Source organism: Larimichthys crocea, chromosome XX, assembly GCF_000972845.2.
Source record: "Larimichthys crocea isolate SSNF chromosome XX, L_crocea_2.0, whole genome shotgun sequence".
NCBI classification, from domain to species: Eukaryota; Metazoa; Chordata; class Actinopteri; family Sciaenidae; genus Larimichthys; species Larimichthys crocea.
Genome location: NC_040030.1, coordinates 16,708,250 through 16,736,108, shown reverse-complemented (window position 1 = coordinate 16,736,108; position 27,859 = coordinate 16,708,250). Strand labels below are relative to the sequence as shown.

Genomic DNA, 27,859 nt, shown 5'->3' with positions numbered 1-27,859 from the left:
TAAATATGCTACGTACTTCATTTGTTTCTGTTTTTACAAACGGAAGATTGCACGGGGTGTTTTATTTTGAAAATCCACCGGATTCTCTATGCTGTTTCTGTGTTTGGCTTCCTGTCAGCTCAAGGTGCCCACTTCTGAACCGGACCGTGGCGGAGCCGGTAGAGTTTGAAACCTTGACTAGAATGGCCACGTATTGCTCAGAGTTTTCTCCTAGCAGTGCTGTATTTAGTCTGAATCTGTCATACAGGATCCGGCACCGATCCATTGCATAGTGGTGGACAGGTAGAGTACGGCGGGTTCATCATAGCTTGTTGGCTGCTGTCCCCCACTACATGCAATGGATGGACAAAACTAGATTTAGTCACCTCAGAGTCCCGGACTAATTTTTGTATTTAGCATCTCTGAAACTTTGTAGAACTTGTAGAACAGACGTCGCTTCCCTGTGGTGTGTTGTAAACGATCATCCTCTATCGGCACTAATGAAATAAATAGACTAAAAAATAATCTGATTGTTCACTAATCAACTAAAAATAGAAACTCAGGCGCTTATTTTCTTATGAAACAGACAAATGTTACCCCGGTCTGTTAATCATCTGTGACACAGATCACAGTGGATTGATCGTCAGAAACCTCGTTAGCAGCCACCCCAGACAGATTCATTTACAACAGTGTGTTGCTTAATTTTAAGAGCGTAGTGTTACTCACAGTCCCATTTTCTCTTCTCCCACTGCAACTATTGTTCAGATTATTTTAGAGGTAGACTTAATTAAAAGCATTAAAAGGTCTTCAGACCTAAATACACTCCATGTTCAAACATGTCGCTTTCAAGCAAGAAAAAAAAAACGTGCTGCATCGAAAATAAATGATGAATATCCCGTGTACGCTTTCACATATTTACCCAGTGTGGACAGGCGGTCAGGGCGACCGGCCTTCACCCGCACGACCCAGGTTATCACCAAGCATCTGCTGAAGTGTCATCGAGCATGACGCCGCCTCACGCTGTCAGACACGGTGGGCTTCCCCGACACAGGATTGTTATTTATCTTAAGGCAGATGTGTTTCTAAGAAGGTTTGGTACAGTGGAAAGTGACTCTGTCAGTAATTATTGGACGTCTGAGGACGTGGGTTAGCAGTTCAGCTCTTCAACGTTTTTTTCCCTCAAGGAGTTCCTCAGGGTTCAATCCTGGGACATCTTATTGTCTCTTCACATGCTTCTTTATTATATTCATCTTTACAGAACTGTCTTAATGACATTAGTGTCCGGACTGATGCCTCGTAGCCACGATATCCTTTACACACAACCTCAGTAAGCCCTGGTTGGAGTTAATAAATTCAGCTCAGGTCGTCAGGTCCGCCGATGATCCACGTCTTTGCTTATGTTTAAATTAGCTGTGAGGAGGAAGCTGAAATTAGCTACAGAGACCAAAACTGTTTTTTGTACCAGGCTGTAAACATGTTTATTTCTGCTGTGGAACATGGGGACTTATGGAGACTGACTCACTTCTGGAGCCAGCCTCAAGTGGACGTTAGAGGAACTGCGGTTTCCGGTTGCCGCTTGGTTAAAACCTGTCCTTCTTACGTGTTTCCTAAGCTAGCTGATCATGCCCTGGCTCCAGCTTTGTTCAGTGACTTCTAACAGTCTCACCCTGAAACTCCACCGAGCTCGTCTCTGTCACGCTGTTTTGGTCTGTCCTCGACTTCAAACCCAACAGCAGCGTTTCTACCTCCACACCAGGGACGTCACTAGGTTTAAGAAACTGGGGTGGCTTAGCCCACAGAGGAGAAAAGTTAAAGCCAAAAATTTTTTCAGAGCACCAATTAAAGCTTTGTCAATCGATTGATTAATCTAAGACGATGACGCCTCCATACACCTTCAGCTGCTTTACCAGCTAAACAACACCAGTTAAATTGTGCTAAAATACAAATAAAAACAATTGCAGGTGCCGTACATACCTGCACAAAATGAAGAGGGCAAGTGTTTCATAACTCTGCTGTTAGCTAAGTGTTACTACCAGCAGTGATGAATGCTTACTTTCTTGAAAAAGGCTCTAATGTCCATCCTTCACCCATGCGTTCGCGCTCTGCTCTTGCCGCTGTGAGGTTCGGCTCTGTGTACTTCAGAGGTAAACACGCAAGCGGCAGTGAGCAGGGTCGCATGGAAAACATGGACTGGAATTTCAGTGATGTGGGCGTTCTCTATATGAAAAAGTGGAATGGATTGTATAATGACGCACTGAAGGGGCTCTCTCTACCGTACCCGATGAAATGAGATTTATGATCATATTTAAGTGAATAATGACAGTTTATATGATTATTGGTTTAAACTCATATTCTGGCCACTTTGTATTGCATAAATAGGCATTTTTTTGTGAAAAAAAAATTTAATAAATAAAAATAATAATAAAACTGAAGCCCCCCTAAAATAGGCCTAGTGACGCCACTGCTCCACACTTTGTTTACTCGCTCAGATTTGCTCATTTTCCTGGTTCACGTTCTTCTAAACATGCTACGTACTTTATTTGTTTCTCTTCTGTCTGTTTTTACGACTGTCAGTTTGCACGGAGATGTTTTATTTTGAAAATCCACCGGATCCTCTGTGTTGTTTCTGTGTCTGGCTTCCTGTCAAACAGTTTGTCCGTTCTGGGCTACCGTAGGCCTGTTGCTTGATTTACCTGCAGAAAGTCAGACATCACAGACATTGATATTAAACAGCGGTTTGGTCCCTTGACGGGACCTCGTGGGTCAAACTGTGTCAAAGCGCCTCCTGTGACGCACAGGTTGGTTTGGAGGTTTCTTCCCTTTCTGCTGAATTTATTGACACGTTAGTGAGCAGCTGTGACAGGGATGACTGTGTGTACATGTGTTTGTATTATCATGACACTCTCTCCTCTCTCTCTCTCCCACGCAGGCCTACAGCTCTATCCTCGTCGTCATGGTGATCCTGCTCAACATCGGAGTGGCTATTTTGTTTATCCACTTTTTTATTTAAAGACAGCACCGCTTTCAGAGTCAGCCTATCTATGCTACAACAACAACAACAACTATAAATTCATACGAGTATTACGAATCTGCTGCTCCTTTTTCCCGCCAAGAGGGGACTGCAACACGGCTAAAGGAGAGGACCAAAGAGGCTGAGGAGGTGAGGAGACGAAAAGGACGGGTTCAGCCTCTCTCAGTCCAGAAAGTGGACTTGAAGTGAGCTCACGTTTGGACTCAAACGTCTGGCCACGAGAGCTGCTTCCACTGTCTGCAGACAGGACTGACCAGACAGACTTTTTCATCTTCAAATCATAGTTTTCAACAGATTTGTAACTTCTAATTTATTTATTAACATTTTCTCTCATGTACAATATGTTGATGATGGATATATTCTTTATTTTGTAACCCCCTCCTCCACCCTCTCTCTCTCTCTCTCTCTCTCTTTATATAACCCCTGCCTCTTTAGTTCCTCCGCCTGCCGGGGTTGTTGTTACCGATGGACGGCGTCGCTCATCCGTCCTCTCTCTCTCTCTCACTCTTCATCTCGCGACGGGAAGGAGAATAAGTGTGCGTGCATGCTGTATACACCGTATGTTTGCAGCGTGCATGTGTGTAAATGAGTCTTTTTCCAGCAGTGTGTGTGTGTGTGGTCTTTCATGAACTTTACAAGAGCGTCTCACGAGGACGCAGTCGCTGCTCGTCCACATCGAGCCTACTAGCATCAGCTGTCAGCCGCTCTCTCTCCATCTCTGCCTCCTACTCTCTCCCACCTCCACACACACCAGTCAGAGGATGGAGCTTCCTCTGAGTTGGTGTTAGTTCACGACAGATCATCCCTGGCAAAAAAAAACCCTGCGCCTACTCTACCACTGGCAAGAGGCTTTGCGAGGTAATGCTGCAGAAACCTGCAGCGGGAATCACGTCGGTAAATCAGCTGCTGCTCTCGAAACTTGACTTGAAGACTACGTCTTTTATACTATACTTGCAAGATGTCTGAAAAGAAAAAAAAAAACAGTAGTCGCCACTTGCCTTGCTTTTGTAGCGCAAATTGATAAAAGTACAACGATGCATGCATACGTACTGTAATATCTTAGTCGTGCGTTTGAATCTGAAGGTGACGAAGCTTCAGAAGCACATGCGACACGTTAAGTTTCAACGGGAGCAGCTGAGAAGAGTCCAGACGTTTTTATTTATGGACTATTCTTGATCTTTGATGGGTTCAATCAAACCAGCCGAAGCCTCCAAGTATCCTGTTTAAAGCAACGCTGTGTAATCCTGCTGTGGTAACTATATTCAGCTGTACTCGAGTATTTGACTCGAGTCGGCGACTTTGCCAGCAGCCAATCATCATCCAGGTCCCCAGCAGCAGCTGATATCACTGCCTAGTCCAGCAGCAGTCAGCCCAGCTCGGCGTCTGTCTTTCAGCCTTTTATTTCACCAAGCTCTCACCAACCACTAAAAGTCAGTCCCACATTTACTCTTGTCCGGCGGCTTCTTGCTCGCTCACTCTCTCCTTTTCTCTTCTTAGCTTCCTCCGTCAGCGTCCTCTTCACTCTCTTCTCCTCTGCCATTATGTCCATAGAAGCTGCTGAGCCTGGTTACGTTGTCTGCTCGTCAGACTCTGGTCCAAATCTCCTTTGCTAACAGACAGTTAACGTTGAAGTCCGGCAACCACCACAACACAGAGTCCAAAGTCAAAGCTAACGTATCAAAATCCAGTCTTGGGTAGCTAACGTCAGCTCATTCGTCCAGACTCCCTTGGAGTGGATAAGTTATTTATAGCTGCAGCTGACGTGATCCATGATACTGACTTACATATTGCCAAGCTCCGGTTCTGGCACGACACTGGCTAACAGCAGCTACAGCTGTCAGCAGTTTACTTCACTGTCCATCATAAACTCTGTAAATCACAGAGAGTTGAGGCGGAGCAGCCGGAGGACATCAGAGGGAAAACCAGAAAACATTTCCTCCATAAAATATGATCCAGTTTCACCAGAATCAGTGAAATAGTTGCTGCTGTGTGACTTAGTGCCGTAAAGCGTTACGTACTTCTCCCGACCCGGAGCCCAAAGTTACATAGTGTGAGAACAGACGTACGAATGACAGAGACACCGTTCACCTGATCACAGGTCAGAGTGGATCAACAGGAGGTCACAGATGTTCATCAGAGGAAAGTTTCACAGTGTTGCTTTAACAGGATTGCAGAAGCGAGCAGTCGTCGGGGTTTTACTGTAACATCTCCATTTCTTCGAATGACGGACAGACAGAGTCACAAATACAGATCACAAGTTGTCTATTTTTATAGTCCAGTGAGGACACTGTGTGTGTGTGTGTGTGTGTGTGTGTTTGCATCCTCCTTCTTCCACGTGATGGGATGGTTGAAGCCTGTTGCCATTGGTAACAACATCCAGCAGGGGGGTGGGAGGGTCAGGTAGGCCTCTCTGCTCTCTCTCTCTTTTTGGTTGTTGTTTTTGTCCAACAGCGTTTCTCAAACTACGGATCGGAACCCACACTCGACTCATTTCTGGTGTTTCCCCCCCACGTTATTACAAGAGTACAGTCTAATGTGCCTGCAACCCAAACCCGACCCAAACCCCCGACCAGAGGCAGAACATGTTTTCATTTCGGGTCCCAGACTGAAGCTCCGCTGTACGCCATCAGCCTGGTGACGATGCCCTGCGCCAACCCCTGTTAGTCCGCAGCATGCTACAGCATGCCAAGCTCTCTCTCTATAGTTTGACTCTTCTTTCTTTCTTTCTTTCTTTCTTTCTTTCTTTCTTTCTTTCTTTCTTTCTTTCTTTCTTTCTGTTTCTGGGAATTTTACTTTTCGTTTTTGAGTTATGTGGAGAAAATAATGAAAGTGTTTGAAAGAAAACGACTCCTGACTCTCGTTTCTTTGTGTTGTGTTTTAATACTTTTAAACGTACGTGAGGCAGCATCCCTGATGTGACGGAGGGAGGGAGGATGGAGGGAGTGGTACGGTTACCATAGCAACCCTAACCGAATTGTCCTCCGTCAGCATCAGAGGCGGGGTGTGTGTGTGTGTGTGTGTGTGTGTTTGGAGGCGGGGTTTACCTCTAGGGACCGACGTCCTCAATGAGAGGGAGGACGGAGGACACTAGAGATGAGCGTTAATCCACGTTACGCTCACGCGTCGTGATGTTTTTAGGTGTCACGGTGGATGTAACACCACCTTCGTCAGCGCAGGCCTCCTGCTGCATCAGGTGGAGTCTGATGGAGGTTTTAAACGTGGACGTCTGATGCCATCTTCTGGTCCTACATGTGAACTACAAAATAAAAGCATCAAGTTAATCAGAATTAGTTCTATCACAGAAATAAACTAGAATATACAGATTAGTATTTATGAGTCTGATGTCTCCACCCTGTACACTCAGAAGTCTCTGATGATACCTCCATCGTTGGAGGTGAGAAGCAGTACAGGGCGGTCATCACGCGCAGACGAGACGAAGGACGATGGTGATGGACTTCAGGAGGAAGACGCCTCAGACTACTGCGGTGAACGTCCATGTACTGGACGTGGAGATGATGGGAGCGTACAAACATCTGAGTGTTCACCTCAACAACAAACCAGACTGGTTGGACAACTCGTCCTGAACAAGAAGGGCCAAAGTCGTCAGAGGTCCTTTGGAGTGTGCAGGACTCTGTGGTGGTCATGGGACAGGAACAAGACTCAACAAACTGGTCAAAAGGTCCAGCTCTGTCCTGGACTGTCCGCTTAGACTCCACAGAGGAGGTGGTGGAAAAGAAGGAGGTTCATGAAGAACTCCTCTCGCCTCCTGCGTGGGACTGTGGAGGCCTTAAACAGCTCCTTCATCAACAGACTGCACGAAGATCTACCACAGGTCCAGCCTGAGTTCAGAAGCTTTAAATCTGAGGCAACTGGAGTTGTAGTAGATCAGTGAAGATGTTTCGTCTCTCATCCAAGAAGCTTCTTCAGTTCTGACGACTGCTGTGGAGATCCGAGTATTCCTCCTGGGCAGGATCATCGACCCGGCCAGAGCTTCACGTGGTTAAAGTCACCCGAGGTGTGAACGATGGTTGTAGCATCGTAGGTATAAGCGGTAACACCAGCATGACTTCATGACCTTTTAAAATATATTTCTTATTTATGCGTCGACCTCGTGTATACGAGCTGCTGCGACAGGTGAAAGTCTGTCTTGTCTTATCTGCAGATGATGAAGGATGCTACAATAAATCTGGTTTGTGCAGCATATACACAGTATGACCAGCACGTGTTTGCATGTCTTAAAGAACAAATAACTGAATTTAAACATTTGGATAGCCTGTGGGAAGAAACTATAAAAGAAATAACTCTAAATAAAACATGTAGGTGTCTTTAGTGAACCACCAGCCGCTGTGACGTGAAATTAAACCATCAAACTGTGTTTTTATGAGCTGACGTTACCCTTTGACACCTGCGACCGCGACTTTATGACTTACTTTACTTATTTATGACATCATAAAACCCGGTAATAACAGTAATCCTTAAATATTTCTGCTTTGTGTGTTTGTAACAGTCAGTCCTTTTGTTTAGCCCTCATATCTGAGGAGCACTGTAAAAAAAAATGTCTGTAGGTTTTACAGTGAAACACTTTACAGGTTTATATCATCATATCATATATAACCTTAATTGATTTATTTATACAGTATATTTTATATTAGAGACTCTTAATTATACAGTAAAACACTGTAATATATATATTTTTATTTATATAGTGTTTCTTTCGATTAAAAAAACCTAAAATATGGAAAAATATAAGGCATTTAAAGGGGATTTATACAGTATATTGTATATTAGAGACTCTTAATTATACAGTAAAACACACTGTTAATATATTTTTTATTTATAAGGCACATTCAAAACAGTTTTTTTTATTAAATATGGGAATAAAACTGCTAAACCATGACAGTGAAAGACTGTAAAATGTACCGGTAAATATCACTGTATGTGTGTGCTCTGTATATAACAGTCTAACGTGTATCTGGCACTTTAAAGCTCCGGTAACCGAGCTCAGAAATGTATGAGCGCATGAGGAAAAGATGTGAAATGGCAGGGCGGCGGATATCCCTCTCAGCCAATCAGGAGAGGAGCACTCGGATACGGACAGGTGCTCGCAGCCAATCAGAGGAGACCTTTGCTGTCGGATGGGCTGGGCCTGCTGGCAGACTTGGATAATGTTATACACAGCTGTTTTTTTCTGGGTTCGGGACTCATGGTTCTCTGCAGGCTCTGACCTGAGCGGCTCCACTGATGGGCACCGGCGGAAAGCTCCGGTCTCTGGGTCACGGTGTGTTCGTGTCTCGGGTCTTCTGATTTCCAGCAGCACGAGTTCAGTTCGGTAAAGTTTAACCCTTCGCAGCAGAGCCAGACTTCACAAGTTGTCGGAACCATGAGGACTGGGCGGGTTCGCCGCGCGGTGCGGGACAGCGGTGCGGGGCGGCTCCGATCAAACGGTCTGCGCGCGGGTGAGCGGCTCCTTGAATGGGGCGGCGTGTTTTGATCTCCTGCGCACGAGCTGTTTCTGTCCAGTCCAGGAGGAGGAGGAGGAGGAGGAGGAGGAGGAAGGGTCCGACCGGCGGGGAGGGACTCGGCGGAGGGACTCCGACTTGGCGACTTGGTGACATTGTGGTTCGGGGAAGGCCCAAAACAAAGAACCGAGCTCACGTCAGAGACGCGCTCACAGATCTGGACTTCTTAAGAGGAGCTCTCTCGCGCGCCTGCGCAATTACGCACGCGCTCTCTTTTTGTTGTGAAGTTTGAGTCTCTTCGGTGTTTTAAAGTTCAGAACCAGGACCAGGACCAGGACCAGGACCGGCGCATGTGTGGAGGATGGTGGAGAGCCGGAGCTGTGTCCAGAGGGAGGGGGTGTACCGCTGGTTCTCCTCCCTCACCTCAGCGCAGAGAGCGGAGTTCCTGTGCGGCCTCCTGGACCTCTGCGTCCCCATCGAGCTGCGCTTCCTCGGCTCCTGCCTGGAGGACTTGGCCCGCAAGGACTATCACTCCCTGCGGGATGCGGAGATCAAAGCCAACAACCCCGCAGACCTGTCGGGTCTCACCAACATCACGGACGAGGTGGTGCGCAGCAAACTGCTGGTGTCCCTCGCCCTGCTCGGCTCCGACAACAGGGAGGCGGCGGGGGTCCTGTACCGGACTCTGACTCACATAGACACGGTGATCAATAACTACGGCCTGGCGCTGAACGACGGCAGGACCGAGGAGCAGTTCCTCCTGCTGTTCACCATGGCCTCACACCACCCGGCCTTCAGCTTCCACCAGAAGCAGGTGCTGAGGCAGCAGCTGGGACAGATCCAGGACATCCTGCAGGTGAGAGGGGACGGAGGTCACACCTGACCTGCAGGTGAACATGATTTAACCAACCATGAAGTGAGTTACATGAATCACACGTCCCCGAGAAGTGGGACAAAACTTTATTTTGGAGGGTTTTAAGAAAGTAAAGGGGGAATCCAAACTAATGAGAGGCCCGGGACAGGAAGTGTGTTACCTGTACGACTAAATTACAGGTGAGACGCCGTCGATGACAGGCTGCCTCGGTCATGTGGGTGAAAGCGTTTTGTTTTTTTCAATATGAGCTCAGAAACAACCGACACACCACAAACTGTCCATTAAACACCGCCCAGATCTTCTCTATGGACTCTCAGCTGTCCAATGCTCCTGTAGCTCCTGTTCTGGCACGACACCGGCTCCTGTAAACCTCTTCTTCTTCTTCCCGGTGCTCTGAGCTCACAGTCCGCTGTTAGCTGCAGTTTTCAGGCATGTTGTGGTGTTTTTGTCTCGTGACGCCGCCGTCACGCGTTAGTCCAGCTGTGTGTCTGACTTTGTTGTCATGTTGCAGGTGAGTGGAGGAGGAGGTGGAGGAGGAGGTGGAGGAGGAGCAGAGGCCCCAGCGGCGTCAGGCTCCGGCGGGGATCGAGCTGCCGCGTGTTACGCCCAGCCGCATCACCACTATCACCATCAGACCGTCTCCCTGCCGATGGGCCCGTTGTCACCCGCCGCCGCCGCCTGCTCGCCGCCCGACGTCAGCACCGCCTACCTGCCTCCGTCAGCCTGCCAGCCCTGCCACACTCACTGCACCTGCTGGCACAAGGTGGGGAACAAACACAGCGTGCATGTAACGTTAACACAGACACCGAACAGCACAAACAGATATTACACAATGAGGCAGGAAACACGCACGGCACTTTGAGATCAGCGCTGTGGTGTCGTGGTCCAGATTGAACCGTGTGAAATGTTCTGAATTCAGAGCGAAGGCGCGGGAAGGCTTCAGCTCTGACGTGACGTAACGCACGGCGTGCAACCCGCCGACAGGAAAGAAACCAGAAAAATGACCAAAGTCAACGACGTCTGGAGGGAAAAATACGTTTCTACTGCTGATGGAGTTTGAAGTCGGGTGGAGAACAAACTCTCGCGAGCTGTATTCGGTGGCACGTGCACTGGTGTTGCGACCAACTGAACACCCCTCACCTCACGAGAAGTAGAAGTAGAAACTTAAAGTCTCCCACCTCGCGATTCAGCGAGGAGGGAGAAGACTCGCTCCCTCTTTCTCCGAGTCCAAACTGATCCAAGTATTCTCGGTTTTCATGGAGTTCTGGGACTTTTTATGACGAGTCTAATAACTAATCCTAATCGTGACGCGGGCTTTGAACCGCCGACCTTCTGTGCGACGATCAGAAAAACACACAAAGTGTCACACAAATATCGACGATAGCAGCAGAGTTGTCTACAACCCCCCACCCCCCCAAAAAAATGCGGTCGCTCGGCTCTGTGACGCCGAGCGCTTGGTTTAACCCTCCGTTACCGTCACGTGGGGGATATAAAGGAGAGTTTGGATCTGTGGTGTGAGACGTAAACACACACACACACACACACACACTCGCACAGAGGCAGACAGGCACACTGTCGAAACATGTGCGAGCAGCGGAGGGAAAGTACCCAGCTCAGAGAGGAGCGTTTGTATTTAGTGTTTTGTTGCCCTTGGCTCCTGCTTAGTGCAGGTCAGCACATTTCTCTATGCTGAAATCAACCCTCTGTGGTGTGTGTGTGTGTGTGTGTGTGTGTGTGTCTCCAGTGAATCCCCAGGAAGTTATAAATGCTCTCTCTCTCTCTCTCTCTCTCCTTCCTTTCCTCTCACTCTGAAGTTTCTCTGTAAACCCGAAGCAGTCGCGTTATTGTGTTATTGTGTTATTGCGTTATTGACGCGTTTGTTTCGTGCACGCGATAACTTTACAGCAGTAGACGTGTTGCAGTATTATTCTGGTCCCTTCCACAGTTTGTGGTCGACACTGTCGGTTTGTAAGACCACAGACTGTAAAAAACACGGACGTGACGTCACCAAGAGGAAACCTCAGTTTTGGTCTCCACCAAAGTTTTTAAGCTGCTAAATGCTAAGCTACGCTCACCGGCTAGTTGCTAACTTTGTCTGCTGTTTAAAGCGGAAACCTCCGTGTCCGTGAAGTGAAACTACAGACCTGCACTTCCTCTAACGTCCACCTGAGGCTGGCTCCAGAAGTGAGTCAGTCTCCATAAGTCCCCATGTCCAAATGTCCAACTTCACAGCAGAAATAAACATGTTTACAGCCTGGTACAAAAACCAGTTTTGGTCTCTGTAGCTAATTTCCCCGTTCATGACAACTGTACTGAGGGTGAATTTATATACAACTCACCTGTTCACATTATATTAAGGCTTAAAGTTATGCAGGATTAAGAGCGTGGACGCTTTGATTGTTGGTCGGAGTGAGAAACAACTTTTAAACATGAAACACTTGATCATCTTTTCATGAAGAATTTAGAAAGTAAAGTTTTATTTATTGTATTTATGTGGCACTTTTTTAAACGCACAGTCTGGGACAGTTTGGTGCAAAGTAAAACTTTTATTCTGACGAGAAGCCTCCGTATGTTCACAGTGTTTACCTTCAGCATAACAAACTCCTCATATAATCAATGAATTTATACAAAACAACAACATATAATAATATATTATTTATTTCTATTGTTATTATTGATGATGCTTTAAAGCAAGACGCCGTAAACCTGGATAAACAGCTGACACTGTTTCCGGATAACAGCACAATGGATTTAACTTCAACTAAAAACTATCGTGGCGACCAATGACGGTATAAAGATTGGACAACGTGTCCGTGACCCACAGGTTTCTGAAGAGACATTTTGAAGCTCAAAATCAGTCAGTGGACCTGAGGCGGCTGAAAGATCTGTAACAGCACCCACCTGTCAATCAAAGCGTCCACGCTCTTAATCCTGCATAACTTTAAGCCTTAATATAATGTGAACAGGTGAGTTGTATATAAATTCACCCTCAGTACAGTTGTCATGAACGGGGAAATTAGCTACAGAGACCAAAACTGTTTTTTGTACCAGGCTGTAAACATGTTTATTTCTGCTGTGAAGTTGGACATTTGGACATGGGGACTTATGGAGACTGACTCACTTCTGGAGCCAGCCTCAAGTGGACGTTAGAGGAACTGCAGTCTGTGGCTTCACTTCACAGTTTGTTCTGACTCAGTGATGTCTGTTTTGTTGCAACAGTTGAGCGTGCTGAGTTGAGCAGCGGTTTGTTTCATTGTTTAGGAATTTAAGCTTTTATTTTGAAAAGGAAAATAGTGCAACCTCATCGTCTGTTCAGCTGTAAGATACATGTGGAAGAATGAACACAACAGCATCAGGACACGTAAATACTCCAAACTGTGTTTGCTTAGTTACTTTCCACCTCGGCTCATGACACACACTCGAGCGCTGTTTGTCCTCCAGGATTCGAAGTCAACTCGCACGAGGTTATTTTAACACGAACCAGCTGGACGCCGAGTCACTGCAGAGGGAAAAAGAGTTGAATTAGATTTTCTCTGAGCAGAGCACACGACGCACACGGCCACATCTGTCGGGTCTGCATGAACGTGTATAATCACCCCGTTATACGAGCGTTTAACGTTTCTATAAAAACAGAATGGACACGAGGAGGAGGAGTTTGTGTCAGCGCACGGCAGGAGGTTTATAGGTTTTTTATGACAGCGTTCACATGCTGTGTAAAATGTCGTGATTTCATTCCCACACTGCGTGTTTTACCTCCACAGTAACGGTCCGACTCTGCGCAGGTTGGGCGGTAACATGCGGATGTGGCAGCAGCTTAATTGTTTTCAGACCTGCCGCCTCACGCTGTGAGCGCGTACGATCGCTGCCGTGTTTCCCTCCGAGAGTCTAGAGACAAAGTATCTCTGCAGAAGGAAAGGTCAACTCTGACTGACTCTGACTTTAACCCACGTGGGGGAAAAACAAAGCTTCGGTTAAGTTTCTGTTTTAGTGAAACATTGTTAATACCCGTGTGCGCCTCCGGCATCACCGCTGTGAGCTTCACACCAGGTCAGATGGCCTAAACGTTCATTCATTAGGTCTTTCTTGGGTTGTTTCAAGCGGTAACAAAAACTGCAGTTCCTCTAACGTCCACTTGAGGCTGGCTCCAGAAGTGAGTCAGTCTCCATAAGTCCCCATGTCCAAATGTCCAACTTCACAGGGTGAGTTTTGGTTTGTTGGATGTGGCCTTGTTACTGCAGCTGCACTCACCCCGGCTGAGGAGTTAACTGTATCTAGTTAACCCTGACCTCCGCCCTGCTGTTTTAACCTCGTGATCTCTCACCTCCACCCTCCACCCTCCACCCTCCCTGTGTCCCGCAGAGCCAGACCAGAGAGGCCGGAGCAGTCTCTGGGCCGAGCTCAGGGGTCGCCATGGGGCGTCGAGATCAAGCGGCCAGTCAGCAAGAGCTCAGCCCTCCTCACCCAGAACTCCCACCACCTCCTCCACCACCACCACCTCCTCCACCACCTCCTCCTCCTCCACCTCTACCTCCTCATGTACCTGCTGGGAAAGGCCCGGATGCAGCAGCACCAACCAAGAGCCACAAAGCAGGAAAAGGTGAGCGGCTGGAGTTCCTGGAAATATATTCTCGACTGTGCTCCACCTTCTCTTCATCTCCCTGTCTGCCTGTCTTACTGTATGCATGGCCTCACCCCCCACCCTCCACCCTCCATCTGTGCATATCACCATGAAGTGTGTGTGTCATGCTATACACCCAGTTAAGCCCAGTCGAACAAGATGCGGCATGCTGGCACATCTGAACACTAAAACTAAGCGCAAAGAATGCTGCCCTAAGGCCTGAGAGTGTGTGTGTGTGTGTGTGTGTGTGTGTGTGTGAGCTGCAGTGTAGTGTGTCACTTAAGGATGTACAAGGTTTCAGGTTCAGGGTGATCCGTCAAGGCAATCATCACCAAACTTTCTGGATCAGCGGTCGCTATTGTGACAAAAACTTACGCTCACTCTCTCCTTTTCTCTTCTTAGCTTCCTCCGTCAGCGTCCTCTTCGCTCTCTTCTCCTCTGCCATTGTGATGTGTGACCCATGATACTAACTTGTGTAGTGCCCAGCTCCTGTTCTAGCACAACACCGGCTCCATGCTTCGGGCCTGTAAACCTTCTCTTCTTCTTCCTGGTGGTGCAAACACTAACCCCTAAAATACTCTGCCTGCGGAACGGCTCCGTCGCTGTGTCGAAGCCGATACGTTTCAATGTTAGTCAGTGTGTCAGCTCTCACAGTCTCCGTCCACGCTGTGTCACGGCTCCGGACCGACTGCGGCGTCCGGCAGCCCTCCGCAACACATACGCAGAGCTTCTATTGTTCATGGACGCCGGAGCACGGCGCATAAATTCAGCACAGAGCAGATTGTGCGGGGAAGGAAATCGGCTACAAAATACAAAATAAAACCCCGGTTGATTTTCAAAATAAAATACTCCGTGTTCACCGTGGATCGAGTTTCATTACAAGAACACATCATAATGGGCGGTGCCGACCTGAAGTCAACAGGTGAGGGGTTTTCAGGTGTAATCATTGATGACACCTCACATCCTTTTTATAAGGACACCAGAAAAAAGATGCGGCGTGGAATGTCATCGCAGGAGTCAAAGAGACTACAGCCGGAAATATCACGCGATTATGCGTGAATTCACGAGATCTCGTGCGCTCTCGTGCATCACAAACGGATTATGTGTGAGTTGGCGGACGGCGGAGCCGTTCTGCATGCGGCGTGTTTTAGGGGTTACACTCTCCCGGTGCTCTGAGCTCACAGCCCGGCTAACAGACTGAGCTAACAGCAGCTATCACTCATCCGGTGGTCAGTCGGTTTACAGTGTGCGGTTTCGGGCGGGGGCGAGCCCCTCCACAGCACTCCGTTGTTGTCTTGGCCCCCGGCCTCTGTAACACAACACTCAACTATCTCACTACCTCATGGTCACACCACATAGCTGTCACCAGGAAAACACACACACACACACACACACACACACATTCTCACAGGCACACACAATTAAGTTCATTTGCTGTGCCCTGTGTGTGTGTGTGTGTGTGTGTGTGTTTACAGTGTAGAAGCAGAGCCTCGCATGTTAGCACACGCTTAAACTGCAGTTGTAAAGTAATAAAGACGGATGTTTATCAATATGCAGATTCTGTGGATTCATCGAAACGCCCTGCACACACACACACACACACACACACACACACACTCGGCCTGGATTAGCGTGGATGGCAGGAGGCATGTGGAGCTTTCCACAGCTGCTGCCTGTCGGGCTCACGGTGAGGTGGTGAGAGCGACTCCCCTCCTCTTTATCTTTATTGGTCTCCTCCTTCACTTATGTCTTCTCCTCCCCTGCTGCTTGTTCCTGCACGCCTCATGTGCTTTCAAATGGAGAGTTTCACAGTCTAATGTGTCTGAATTGATACCCGGAGGTCTGCTGCACACACACACACACACACACACCAATCCCAGTTAGCTTCCCCACCACTTCAACTGATCTAACGGTGGTGGAGCTGCCCTAACCTGTTCAGACATAGAAGATACAAAACTGAAGTATGCATTTCTTTACAGAAGTAGACCAAACATCATCAGCCAGGTCCCCAGCAGCAGCTGATATCACTGACTAGTCCAACAGCAGTCAGCCCAGCGTCCTCTTCACTCTCTTCTCCTCTGCCATCATGTCCATAGAGGCTACTGAGCCTAGTTACCTCCTCTTCTTCTTCCCGGTAGTCCATAACGCCTGTTGGTACAAACACTCAGTTCGTCAGCTTGGCAGTGAGCTCAGAGCGACGGGTACCCGTCGCTCTGAGCTCACTGCCAAGCTGACGAACTGAGCTAACAGCAGCTAACAGACTGAGCTAACATGAGCTAACAGCAGCTACAGCTGTCAGCAGTTCACTTCACTGTCCATCATAAACTCTGTAAATCACAGAGAGTCGAGGCGGAGCAGCCGGAGGACATCAGAGGGAAAACCAGAAAACATTTCCTCCATAAAATGTTTTCGTCAGCGTCCTCTTCGCTCTCTTCTCCTCTGCCATTCTCTGCCTCTGTTGCTCGCTCACCTCTCACCAGGTTCGGTGTCCATTTCAAGCTTCGCTTCCCGTTCAGACAGTGCTACATTTGGCAGCAGTTTACTGTCCATCAAGAGTTACCCGCACGGCTAACTAGCTAACGGCAGCTACAAGTGATCTAGAGACTCGGTACGGGCCTGAAAACCTAATTTTCCCAGCGGTCCACTTATTCCCCCGGCGCTCTGAGCTCACAGTCCGAGCAGCCCGGCTATCAGACTGAGCTAACATGAGCTAACAGCAGCTAACATGAGCTAACAGCAGCTAACAAACTGAGCTAACATGAGCTAACAGCAGCTAACAGACTGAGCTAACATGAGCTAACAGCAGCTAACAGACTGAGCTAACATGAGCTAACAGCAGCTACAGCTGTCAGCAGTTTACTTCACTGTCCATCAGGAAACAACGTCATCGTCCTCTTCACTCTCTTTTCCTCTGCCATTATGTACATAGAGGCTGCTGAGCTCAGTTACATTGGTCACTTGCCCAGCTCCTGTTCTGGCACGACACCGGCTCCCCATCAGTTTTTCTTGTAAACCTCCTCTTCTTCTTCTTCTTCTTCTTCTTCTTCTTCTTCTTCCTGGGGTACAAACACTAACACCCCCCCGGCGCTCTGAGCTCACAGTCCGGGCAGCCCGGCTAACAAACCGAGCTAAGAGCAGCTACAGTTGGCAGCAGCTTACTTCAGATAGTTGTTAATTTGCATCTTTATGCAGATTAAGGATGAGATGAACTGTTGGAAAGTTCCAGTAAAATGCAGGACACTTCCTTAAAGTTCAAATGCATGTTGCAAGGGGAAGCAGAGTTATTATAAAACACGATACTGGAATGAAATCTCGGCACCTGGAGCAGTAATCGACAAGGAGTCGGCGAGGACGATCAACATTCCCATCAACCTTTTGCACGCTGCAGTCTTTATGAGCCGCAGACGGTGTAGTGTGCATCAGATGACATGATTGAACCTCACTCGTCTCTTCTGATCTTCTCCTCGTGTGATTTATCTTCTCACGAGCGTATGCCAAGTTTTGAGTCGCTGCAGGATATTTGAACTAATCAACTCTAAATGACTGACGTCTTAAAGCAACTGTCTCAAACAGGTGAAGCGTGGTTAATCATCCGTGAAACGATCTGTGCTTCTTTCAGCGGTGATTGAGAGGGTGGTGCTGAGAGGAGCGACACACAAGTCGGAAGACGCTGGTGAATACGTGTTTGAGGTGGGTGTATACATGCTGTTGGCTCATGCTTGCTTTTCCAACATGTCTGTTCTTCATCTCTTTGTGTCTCCTTCTTCCACCTGCTTTTCTACTCCATCACCTCCACCTACCCATCTCCTCCCAGGCCAGCTGGTCAGATGGTTTTGTGTCATCCGTTGTCAGAACTCAGCAGGAGGTGACTGAGCTGCTGTCCCAGGTCAGAACACACTTCCTTGAATTGACAGTAATAACTTCAGGCTTCAGTCGGGTTTTCTGATTTGACTTTTGTTCTAAATCATGTAAAGCGTGAAGCTTTGTTTTGAAGTTAGATTTTTTAGAGATGTATAGCTTTGTATCATCAGCGTAGAAGTGCACACATGAAACACACTTCCCTGAACTGATAGTAATTATTTACTTCCCCCTCTTTTCCTGATTTGATTTCAGGGTTAACGGATATTTGATTGATTGATTTATTGATTGATTGAAGTGTTTATTTCGAATATGCAAACAAAAATAAAAAATAAAATAAGGCAAAACATTTAAACATAGAAATACATATTTGAAAAGCAGTGAGAAGAATAACTTGTAAACTCCCACCCCTTCTCTTTAAATAATGAATGACAATACCAAGCTTCCTTCCTACCTGATACTTACAGATAAATAAAATATATCCCTGACTCTGATGTTTAGCGTTGTATCATCAGCGTAGAAGCGCACACTTACACGGTTTCTTGTCTTAACTGTTGATTTTCTTCTTCCTAAGCTGTCACAAGCGTTTCCTGATGAAGCAGTGGAGAAATTCCTCCCTCAGTCTATAGAGCTGGACCCCAGGTTAGTCCTACAATCCTTATGTTTACTTCTGTCCTATTATGGGAATTTGGCGGCCCTAGACACACATCAGAGAATTTAGTTACCCACCACAAATGGAGTATTTGTTTTCTTGCTTATGCTCTTCTTCTTCTTTGTTGTTGGTGCGTTACTCCCTTCAGTTAACGGTGAAAAGGCGGGAGATCATCACGTGTGTGTTGACCTGTACAAGATAAAAACTCTTCAGCACTCTTTAGTACCAAACATATCCAGTGAATCCCCCCCTGCTGTCCTGTCTCCTCTGCCTGCTTCAGGTGTCTGACAGCACTGCCCTGCCACGTCCTCCAGCACCACAGCGTCCAGCTGTTCTTTGCCTCCGCCAGGCCACTCTCACCCAGCTGTCCCGCCTCGCTGCCCACGGCTCCCGTAGCGCCGACCTGCCCGTTCACCTCCAGCTCCGGTAAGTTTTTCTGCACTGTTGACCAGTTTTGTTTTGATTTTTAAGATTTGAGTGTGTTGCAGCCGAGGGATATAAAACAGGAGATCCTTATTCTGGGATGCAGGGAATGAAGGTGAGACAGGGCAAGATAGAAGATGTCAGGTTGGGTTTTTTGAGTTGGAGGTGAGGGAAAGGACGAGGCCGTGAGTGCAGAGAAGAGGTGAGCGAGGTGAGACTGCAGGCAGGATTCTCAGTTTGTGTTTTGGACGTGTTGGACGGCGTCTATTTTAGTCTGGTGTGGGAATACAGCGTGGCATGTTTGTGTTGGGAAGCCTACAGTATGGTGACCTCATGTTGGTGTGTGTGTGTGTGTGTGTGTTTGATTCTGTGAATGTGACTTCATCCCGGAGAGTATTTATAGCCCTCATCTGTGTGTGCTTGTACCTTTTGCATGTGTTTCTGTGTGTGTAGACTCGGCAGACTCTCAGGAGACCCCGGGGATCGAGGCTAATATGAATGTGTCTGCTGTAATTTGCCTCCACAGACACTCTCACAATATATCACAGTCCGCTCTCCATGAGCTGAATATGAGGCTGAACCGTCACTTTTATTTCACTGAACTGAGTTAACGAGTTTATCTCCGAGAACAAAAAAGTTCTTCGGTCGTCTCGTTGATAGAAATGATAAAGGTTGGACAGCGACACACATTTTCATATTTTTGGCTCTGCATGCCACAACAATGGATTTGAAATGAAGACTTTCAAATTTCATTCATTTTCAGGGACTCGATCATCAATAAAATGTTCGTTTTTAATACTTCGTCTCAAGTCCTTTGCAGGCAATGATTGCTTGAACTCATGGAAGGGAAACAAGGACATGTTAGGGCAGCAATAAGTACTACTCGCATAGTATCAAGGTCCAGCTGTTGGTAGTGTTGTAGAGAAGGTCCTCTCTGAGGAGCTGGAGGTCTTCAGGAGGTTTGTGAAGGTAGAGAGGGACCATTATGGAGACTGACTCAGTTTGTTGGACGGAGGTTGCCGCTCGGGTCACTTGTTCAGACTGATCTTCTGTTTGTCCTTCAGGTGTCGGCTGTATGGTTCAGTACCGAGGGACCAGCAGGTACGGACTTTTCTCTCTTTGTCTTCCATGTTTCATCGTCATCGTCGTCATCGTCGGCCCTCAGACTGTCCTTCTCTTTTCAGGGCGGTGTACCGAGTGGCCAGCGTCCAGCCCGTCGTCAGCACCAACAGCTCCGTCTTGACCCGCCCTTCTCTTCACCTCTCCTCCCTCCCTCCTCCTCTTCCTCCCTCCATTCCTCCCCCCCAGCTGTCCTCCCTCCCTCCCCCTGTTGGAGGTGATCCCTCACCTCAGCCCCATCCCCAGCACAGTCAGTCACACTCATACTCTCAGCCCCAGCAGCACCACCTTCATCCACAAACCAGCAGTCAGCCCAGCGCACAGCCCCAGTCCATGCACCATTCCCAGCCCACATCCCATTCACATTCCCAGTCCCTTTCCTACCCCCAGTCTCATTCCCAGTCCCGTTCCCAGTCCCATACGCAGCCACCGTGCCAGTCCCAGCCCAACACTCCGGAGCAGAACGGCATCCTGGACTGGCTCCGCAGGCTTCGGCTCCACAAGTATTACCCCGTCTTCAAACAGCTCACCATGGAGGAGGTGGGTCAACTTCAGATTCTGTCCTGTTGTTTGTTTATCCAAGATGTCTCACAGGAAACAGACGCCTCGATTACTCGATTTTTTTTTTTTGTGTTACCGACAGTTTTTAGCGCTGACAGAGGACGACCTGAACAAGTACGACCTGACCCAAGGAGCGAAGAAGAAACTCAAGACTCAGCTGGAGCTACAAAAGTGAGTAGAGTAAGCTGGAGGAGCTTTCTCATCACTGAAATGTCAAACTTTGAATAAATATTACTTCAATTTTGCACAGGAAATTAGCTAGTAGCTATTATTAACGGACTTTATCGATGCCGGTTACGCGGTCCGCCACTTCTCGTATCACCGCCATGCAGACGACACTCTATCTGTCATTTCCACCTAACGATCTCTGAGGCACACCACCTCCAAGAACTGAACTGCTGCTCCTCCCAGCCAAACCGACTGACCGACTCTCGTCCCTACCAGTTTTGCGAGAAACTTAGGAGTCATGATCGATGGCCAGCTAACCTTCTCTGATCATGTCACCTTGGTTGTCGCTTCGCACTTCTAAACAATCCGTCTGTTGTTGTTCCCCGTTGGTGGAACGTCCTACCAGTTCCTACCAGATGAGGGGCGTCCCTCTCTACCTTCACAAACCTCCTGAAGACCTCCAGCTCTTCAGAGAGGACCTCCTCTACAACACTACCAACAGCTGGACATGATAAATCTGTCCCTCTCTACAGCTGGACCTTAATTCTATGTGAGTAGAACTTATTGCTGCACTAACACGTCCTCGTCACACTGTACCAACCCAGTTAAGAGCTGACAGACTCGTCAGAGTAGTAAAAGTTCTCCTTAAAGTCGCCCGCTCTGGACTTTGGCAGTTTGTCTGTCTTGCGAAACATTTTGTGTGTCATCCTCTGGACGCCGTTCTCTGAGTTTCTTAGCGTGCTTCCTCCTCCGACGTGCTCAGAATCTGCCGGAAAACATCTGGAGAAAATCACAAGAGCAGATTTTGACCCGCGGGTTCACGGAGTGACTCAGAAACTTCCCTGCGCTAATGCTGACTCACAGGAATAATTCTGTGTTTGCTGTGTTTTGTAAAAACTGTTTTGTCAAGATCAAATTCCCAAATGTTGGAGGAGCTGCAGAACGTTACAAGTGCATGTGACTGTTTGACAACACCCTACAGATAAATTATATGTTTTCTGTGGACAGAGGTTCACAGCCCCCCCCCACAGGAACACCACCAGTCTCCAGAGCTTCGCAGTCTTGCTGCAGCTGGTTCACGTCCTCGTCCACGTCCTCGTCCTCAAAACATTCAGCCATGACATTAAAGATCTTTTTATACTCCAACACAACACACTGTTGACTTCCTGCAACAAGTCACCTCACCTCCGCCGAGGTTCCAGACTGGTGTTGTAGTACTCGAGATCCGTCTTGGTCTTGAAACCACTTTTGAAATTCCTCGTCTCGTCTCGGCCTCGGACAAAGAGGACTCTGGATTTGCAGCGATGCCACTTAATTACCGCAAAGAGTTTGTCTACAAAACAGTGTCCGAAGAACACAGCAGTGTGTAAATACTTAATGAGGTGACGTGTAGCAACCAGGAGGTGATATACTGTCTGATCTTAGTCTGGACTTGGTCTCAGTCTCAACACCCCCTTTTCGACTTCTCGGTTTAGTTGTTTTCAAAACTGGGTTTGATGCACGGCAACAATGTTGCAACGTTAGAACACGCTTATCATCTGACCCGTAGAAACGACGATAATTTCAGCGACCCTTGACAATGAGGATGTTTGTGGTGGAGTTAGCAGATGCTTCGTCCTATTAACAATTAACAGACAGACCGATGAGCTGCTGGTCTGGACGGTAAATATTCAGTCCGTACAGCGTCAATGGTTAACCAGCTAAGATAAGATGTACTTATGTGGAGATAAGCGACAGAAACGCCTAAAAAACCCACTAAAAAACGTGTGTGTGTGTGCAAGTAAATGTTTCTTCATGCTCTGATTCTCCACCCACACACACACACACACACTGTGAATGTGAACCTGAGCTTGTTATCATCTCCTGATCTCCGTGTTTCCATTCTCCATATCAACAGGTTTCCATTAGGCAGGTGGCAACACGTGTGTTTGTGTGTGTGAGCTCGCCTAAACAACACTCAGAAAATGGAAAGTTCCTGCAGTGTTTTTTCCATGTCACCGGTCTGCAGATGTTTTGTTGAGGAGCAGGCGGGATGCCGGGGAACATGTCGAGCAGACAATGTCTCCCTCTGTTGGCGTTAAGGTGGACATGAACTGCATTTGAAGTCTGAAACAGGCTTCTGAGGTGACTTTAAGACTTTAAATTCATGGGCTTTGGCTTAATTAGTTTGGTTTCTGTGCACATGAACCTTCCACCACGGCATCATTCAACCTGGACACCGTAGATGGGGCATGTTTCCTTCATGTAGTATCTGACTTGGAGGTCACCTCATCCACTCCTTTTCTCTATCCATCCTGTTCCTCTTATCCGGGGTCGGGCCGTGGTGGTCCACACATCCCAGCTCCTCCTGGAGGATCCCGAGGCGTTCCCAGGCTAGATGGGCTATGTAGTCCCTCCAGCAGTTTCTGGATCTGCCCTGGGGTCTACTCCCAGTTGGACGTGCCCAGAACACCTCCAAAGGAATGTGTCCAGGGGGCGTCCTAATCACCTCAGCTGACTTTTTTTCGAAGCGAAGGAGCACCAGCTTTACTCCGAGCTCCTCACCCTATCTCTAAGGCTGATCCCTTAGTGCGTATATACGACTGAAAGATCAAGAGCTTCAGACTCAGCTCCCTCTGAACCACACTGATTTGGTATCAATGCACCGGTCCATTTAATGCTCCGTTTCCCCATTATCCAAATACTTAAACTCCTCCGTCTGGGGCAGCAACTGATGGAGCACTCCACCATGTTCCGGCAGAGGACCATGAACTTTTGTTTCTTCAGAACACTTTAGAGATACGAGCAGAGTTCTGGGAAGACACGACTGGTTATGTGCTTATCCCAAAAAACTATCAACATGCATCAAACTTCTCCGTCTGTGTGTCCTCAGCAGGGAGATGAAGATGGAGAAGCGGTCCTGCAGTGGCATCGCCAGGGTGACGCCTTCCATCCACATGGGACCTTCAGCACATCCCACCTCTGCTGCAGGTAAGCGAAGCTGCCGACTGTTTCTCTGCTCAATCGACCTCTCGTACACGTAAGTTTACACGTCGTGTATTAAAATGTATTTCAGGAGAGCTGCGAGTGGAAGTGGACGCCGTGTCGCACCATCACCCCGTCTCAACAGACAGCAGCTCATCCTCGGGTTACTCCAGCTCCTCCTGCTCGCCTCGGACGCCGCTCTGCTGTGACTCCACCTTTGACAGGACCAGAGACATTCACAGGCGTAAGTTTTTCTCACGGGACGGTGAGTTTTCAAACTCTTGAACGCAGCAGCGTCTGAGTGATTTTCAATAGTGTGTTATCGGCCTTAAAGGAACAAAATGTAACTTTTCTTGACATCTAGTGGTGAAAAATTGGTACCGCAGTTCAAATTCAAAACAGTCGAAGCTAACACAGGTCGTCAGATTGATTTATTCCATGAACAGCTTCTTTAGTCATCAGTAGAAGAAACATTGCACAGTTTTGGCAACTTTTGAGAAAAAAATCAAGTCTCGAGTTGAAGGTCTCCATGACCCGGTCAGTTTTAGATGTACGTTTTGTAGTCCATCTTCTGAACTTTGTAGTTTTACCACGGATCACGTCGATAACATCCGTCATCACATCATGACGTAGTCTCATGCATGAGCAGTCAGATTCTCTGAACGCCGCGGTCGTCTTTGTCCAAGTCTTCATGAATTCTCCTTCACATCTTTCTTCATGACATCGAGGTGTTTAGGAAAGGTCACAGGAGGTCAAAACTCGACTTGACTCTACGTCTGTGTTACAGGTGTGTCGGGTCCAGACGCAGTAGGAGGAGGTCCAGACAACGAGCGGTCCTGCCTCTTCATCCTGAACTCCACAGGCTCCAGTCGTCCCACAGCTCAGGTCCTACCCGTCCAAACCGATCCGGCTCCCCCTCTGCCTCCCTCCTGCTCCTTCGGCCTCCCGCAGTCTCCCTACCACCCTCAGGCCAGTTACCCCCAGACCCTGCTCTCCCCGGTCTCGAACCCGGCTCGCATCCTGACCTCCCCACGCAAGCCCAGGCCGCCTCCGCTGTGCACCGAGGACAGGACTAAGCCTCTGGGCTCGGGCTTGACGGCAGCTGGTGCTGGTTTTGGGACAGGGCTCAGTGTAGGGATGGGGGTGAGGCTGGAGAACCTGTTCCCCGGGCTAAACATGGACGGCTCCTCTGCGCTCCAGGACTCGGTGGTTTGCCGTGGCCTGGCAGGAGGCACCGTAGGTCTGATGGTTGAAACCAGTTCTGCTATGACCTCCACCTCCAACAGCCTCCACCACTTCTCTCACCCACCTCTGCACTTCCACCTCTCGTCATCTTCGTCGCCCTCCCCGTCTGGATACTACTCCTGCCCACCTACTTCCTCCTCCTCCTCCGCCTCCTCTTCCTCCTTCTTCTCTTCTTTCTCCTCCTCTTCCTCCTGCCCGTCCTCGAAGTCCGGCTCACAGTCTGGCGGCTCCAGTAGTGGTGGTGGCGGCTTTGTTCCCATGGCAACCGCGAGCAGTGGCGTTCCAGTGGCGGCAGTGCCCGGCAACACTTACTACCCGCCACAGCCTACCTCTAGCCCCTCCCCTTCCCCCTCCTCTGCCTCTTCATTGGATCAAAGTTCAGGCCACACCTCCTCTGTGTGCGTTTGCAGCTCCTGCGGTTGCCGCGGTAACTGCGGTGCCTACGGGGCGTTGCCTGGATACGCAGCGGCTGGCTACCTGCAGCCGTTCTCGGCTGGCCCGTCCCTCTTCACCCTGGGTCCTCTGCTCCACCTCAGCCCCCTCATCGCTTCGTCCAGCGCCGCCGCTGCGAGCGGAGCCACGCCCTTCTCCTACCCGATGATGGTGCCACCGCCCATGTACCGCCACAGCCCCGCGTCGCACGACCAGCAGCAGGGCTTCGCCTTCTACCAGCCGCATGGCATCATGGGAAACGGAGGCCAGAAGCGTGCGGCGGGGAACCTGTCCTGTTACAACTGCGGCGCCAACGGACACCGAGCGGAGGAGTGCAAACAGCCACCCATGGACTCCGCTCAGCAAGGTGAGGGTGTCTGCAACTACACCGCCGGACACGGCTAAATCTGGTTTCTTTGTTTCCTGTTGTTTGACGACGATCTCTCTCGTGGGAGTTTCATTTCTGTTGTGAACTTCTTGTGTTTGTGTTTCACAGGGACGTTTCGGCTGAAGTACACTCCCCACTCTGACAGTAAGGACTCGGGGGACTAACCAGCCGTGGATCTGAACTCAGTGACACAACCGTACCTCACGCTGCCGCCCGGAGCTGAAGCAGGCAGCAGCAGCTGCCGAGTTTACCCGGGCAGTGTGCTTCTTCCTAGGTGCAACGAGGCAACGCGACGTCTGCTCGAGCTGAAAGCACCAACCTTATTGGAACTCTTTTTTACCACAGCTTACGGAAAGGTGGACAGAAGACGAACCGGGTCGCTGTCAGACCTCCGCAGAAAGTGTGCCTGGCTTCAGACAATCAGTCCTGTTATTTATCGTGACTACGCGTTTAGAGTTTTCTTCTCAAGTTTCCTCGAGAACTCGAGTTATGTGTTCTAAACATGAAACCAAGTTTATGGCATATCTGCTCTAAACCCACGAAGAAGAACCTCTGACGTCTCATCCTCTCAGAGCCCCAACACTTTAGTTTTCTAATAACGGGAAGTTTTACGATACGTATGCTCAGCAAAGGAAGATTAAACTTGGTGAGAAGGTTAACGACCATCCATAACTCTGTCAGAAGATCCTCTATTTTACTTAAAGGTCCAGTGTGTTTACATGATATAATATTCATAACTCTGTTTTCATCAGTGTTCAATCACCTGAAATTAAGAATCATTTGGTTTCATTTTCTAACAAGCTAAATACTGTACCAGGCTGTAAACATGTTTATTTCTGCTGTGAAGTTGGACATTTGAACATGGGGACTTATGGAGACTGACTCACTTCTGGAGCCAGCCTCAAGTGGACGTTTGAGAAACTGCAGTTTTTTTGTCCCCACTTACACCACTACATGTCACTAAAACAAACACACTGGTCCTTTAAACTTGAGGATTTTCTTTGTATTTTTACAGAACATTTTATGAAACTTTATAACGCGTGCCGTCAGGCGATACAAATTGTCCGTCAACAGCACACTCAAGGGTTCTCACTGTGCGTGTCGACTAAAGTGTGAACACTCTAAAGGTGAGCCGATGATGTTTTTGGTGGCTTCAGTGGTAAACGTTGGACATGAACAACTGTTTGTTTGACCTGAAGGTGAGAAAGATGCAGTCTAATGGGGCACCTTGAATTCAAGGAATCAGCTCAAGGAGGTGGATCCTTCTCTGAACCTGCTGAACAGCTAGCTAGACTACCTGATCAGGTAAAGACCAAAACTAAAGTATTCAGGTGCCCTCACGTGACCTTAGTTACGTATTTTAAAGTGAATAATGTGGCATTAAATGACTCCATGATACCGAGGATTGCATCCACGTGACGTATCTGTGAGTCAGTGCCGATCACCTGAACACTTCATTCACGTCATTCTGATGGTAGATTATCCGGCATCAGAAGGATTCATGTGACCGCAGGCAAAGAAGTATGTATCCAGTGGAGAAATATAGATTTGGGGTTTCCGTCAACAACTGTCACGACTGGAAACTGGAGCCGGAGTTCAGAGAGGGTGAAGCTGCGTCTGCCGTTTTGTTCGTCTTCACCGGTGCCTCGCATAGCAGCCTCTCTACCTCTGAGCCAAGCTGAGCAAAAAAACTGTTCGTCTACAGCGACGAGGACAATCCGAATGAACCGCTCAGTCTTTGAAGCTGGATGGACATTTCAAAAGTGCCATTGTTTTTATTTTTGTTGATCCTGAACTCCAGGAGACATTTGTCCAGAATTTGTTAAAGAAAGGAACAAAAATTCAGGACTGCTGAGTCAGAAAGAGTCGGAGTACTTCGAGTTTCTGGGCAGGACCCAGAGTTTTTAACAGATAGACGCAAGGACAGCTGGTCCTTCAGATGAAATCTGTACCGTGTGTTCCCCCGGCGGGCTCGGCACACGGACGTTTATTTAAAATAGTAAAAAAAACGTTCAGTCAGCGATGTGCTTTTCTATCGTAATATCTAGTCTGATGTCTTTTTCTTCGAAACATGGCAGCAGAACTCGC

At 48.3% G+C, this 27,859-nt stretch overlaps 2 protein-coding genes across 3 annotated transcripts in view; both read left to right on the top strand.

The window, feature by feature from the left end:
• Positions 1 to 14,335, top strand: part of jph3b (junctophilin 3b) — a 48,624-nt gene extending 34,289 nt beyond the window's left edge. Inside the window, exons 6-7 of one of the 2 annotated variants that reach the window (XR_003461278.1) lie at positions 2,909 to 3,628; positions 14,188 to 14,335. Coding sequence is in view for 1 of the 2 variants with exons in the window: in XM_019258079.2 (XP_019113624.1) it covers positions 2,909 to 2,989 (81 nt within the window). In the remaining variant the exon portion in view is untranslated. Of the gene's footprint in view, positions 1 to 2,908; positions 4,379 to 14,187 lie in introns of those variants that run through there. The other variant, XM_019258079.2, reaches the window with a different exon arrangement.
• On the top strand, positions 7,929 to 26,397 carry zcchc14 (zinc finger, CCHC domain containing 14). Its single transcript, XM_019258077.2, has 14 exons — positions 7,929 to 9,325; positions 9,855 to 10,106; positions 13,703 to 13,940; positions 17,581 to 17,651; positions 17,776 to 17,847; positions 18,394 to 18,461; positions 18,752 to 18,897; positions 19,959 to 19,995; positions 20,079 to 20,553; positions 20,657 to 20,745; positions 23,615 to 23,712; positions 23,798 to 23,950; positions 24,494 to 25,750; positions 25,880 to 26,397. The coding sequence occupies exons 1-14, from the start codon at positions 8,831 to 8,833 to the stop codon at positions 25,933 to 25,935; spliced, it is 3,507 nt and encodes a 1,168-aa protein (XP_019113622.2). The 5' UTR covers positions 7,929 to 8,830; the 3' UTR covers positions 25,936 to 26,397.
• Positions 26,398 to 27,859: the final 1,462 nt, after the last annotated feature.

Bases quoted from the DNA above. Each gene is read 5' to 3' on its own strand.
- zcchc14 (XM_019258077.2), top strand. From the start codon at position 8,831: ATGGTGGAGAGCCGGAGCTGTGTCCAGAGGGAGGGGGTGTACCGCTGG. The intron at 20,554-20,656 runs GTGGGTCAACTT...TGTTACCGACAG, and splicing joins AACAGCTCACCATGGAGGAG to TTTTTAGCGCTGACAGAGGA. The intron at 25,751-25,879 runs GTGAGGGTGTCT...TGTGTTTCACAG, and splicing joins CATGGACTCCGCTCAGCAAG to GGACGTTTCGGCTGAAGTAC.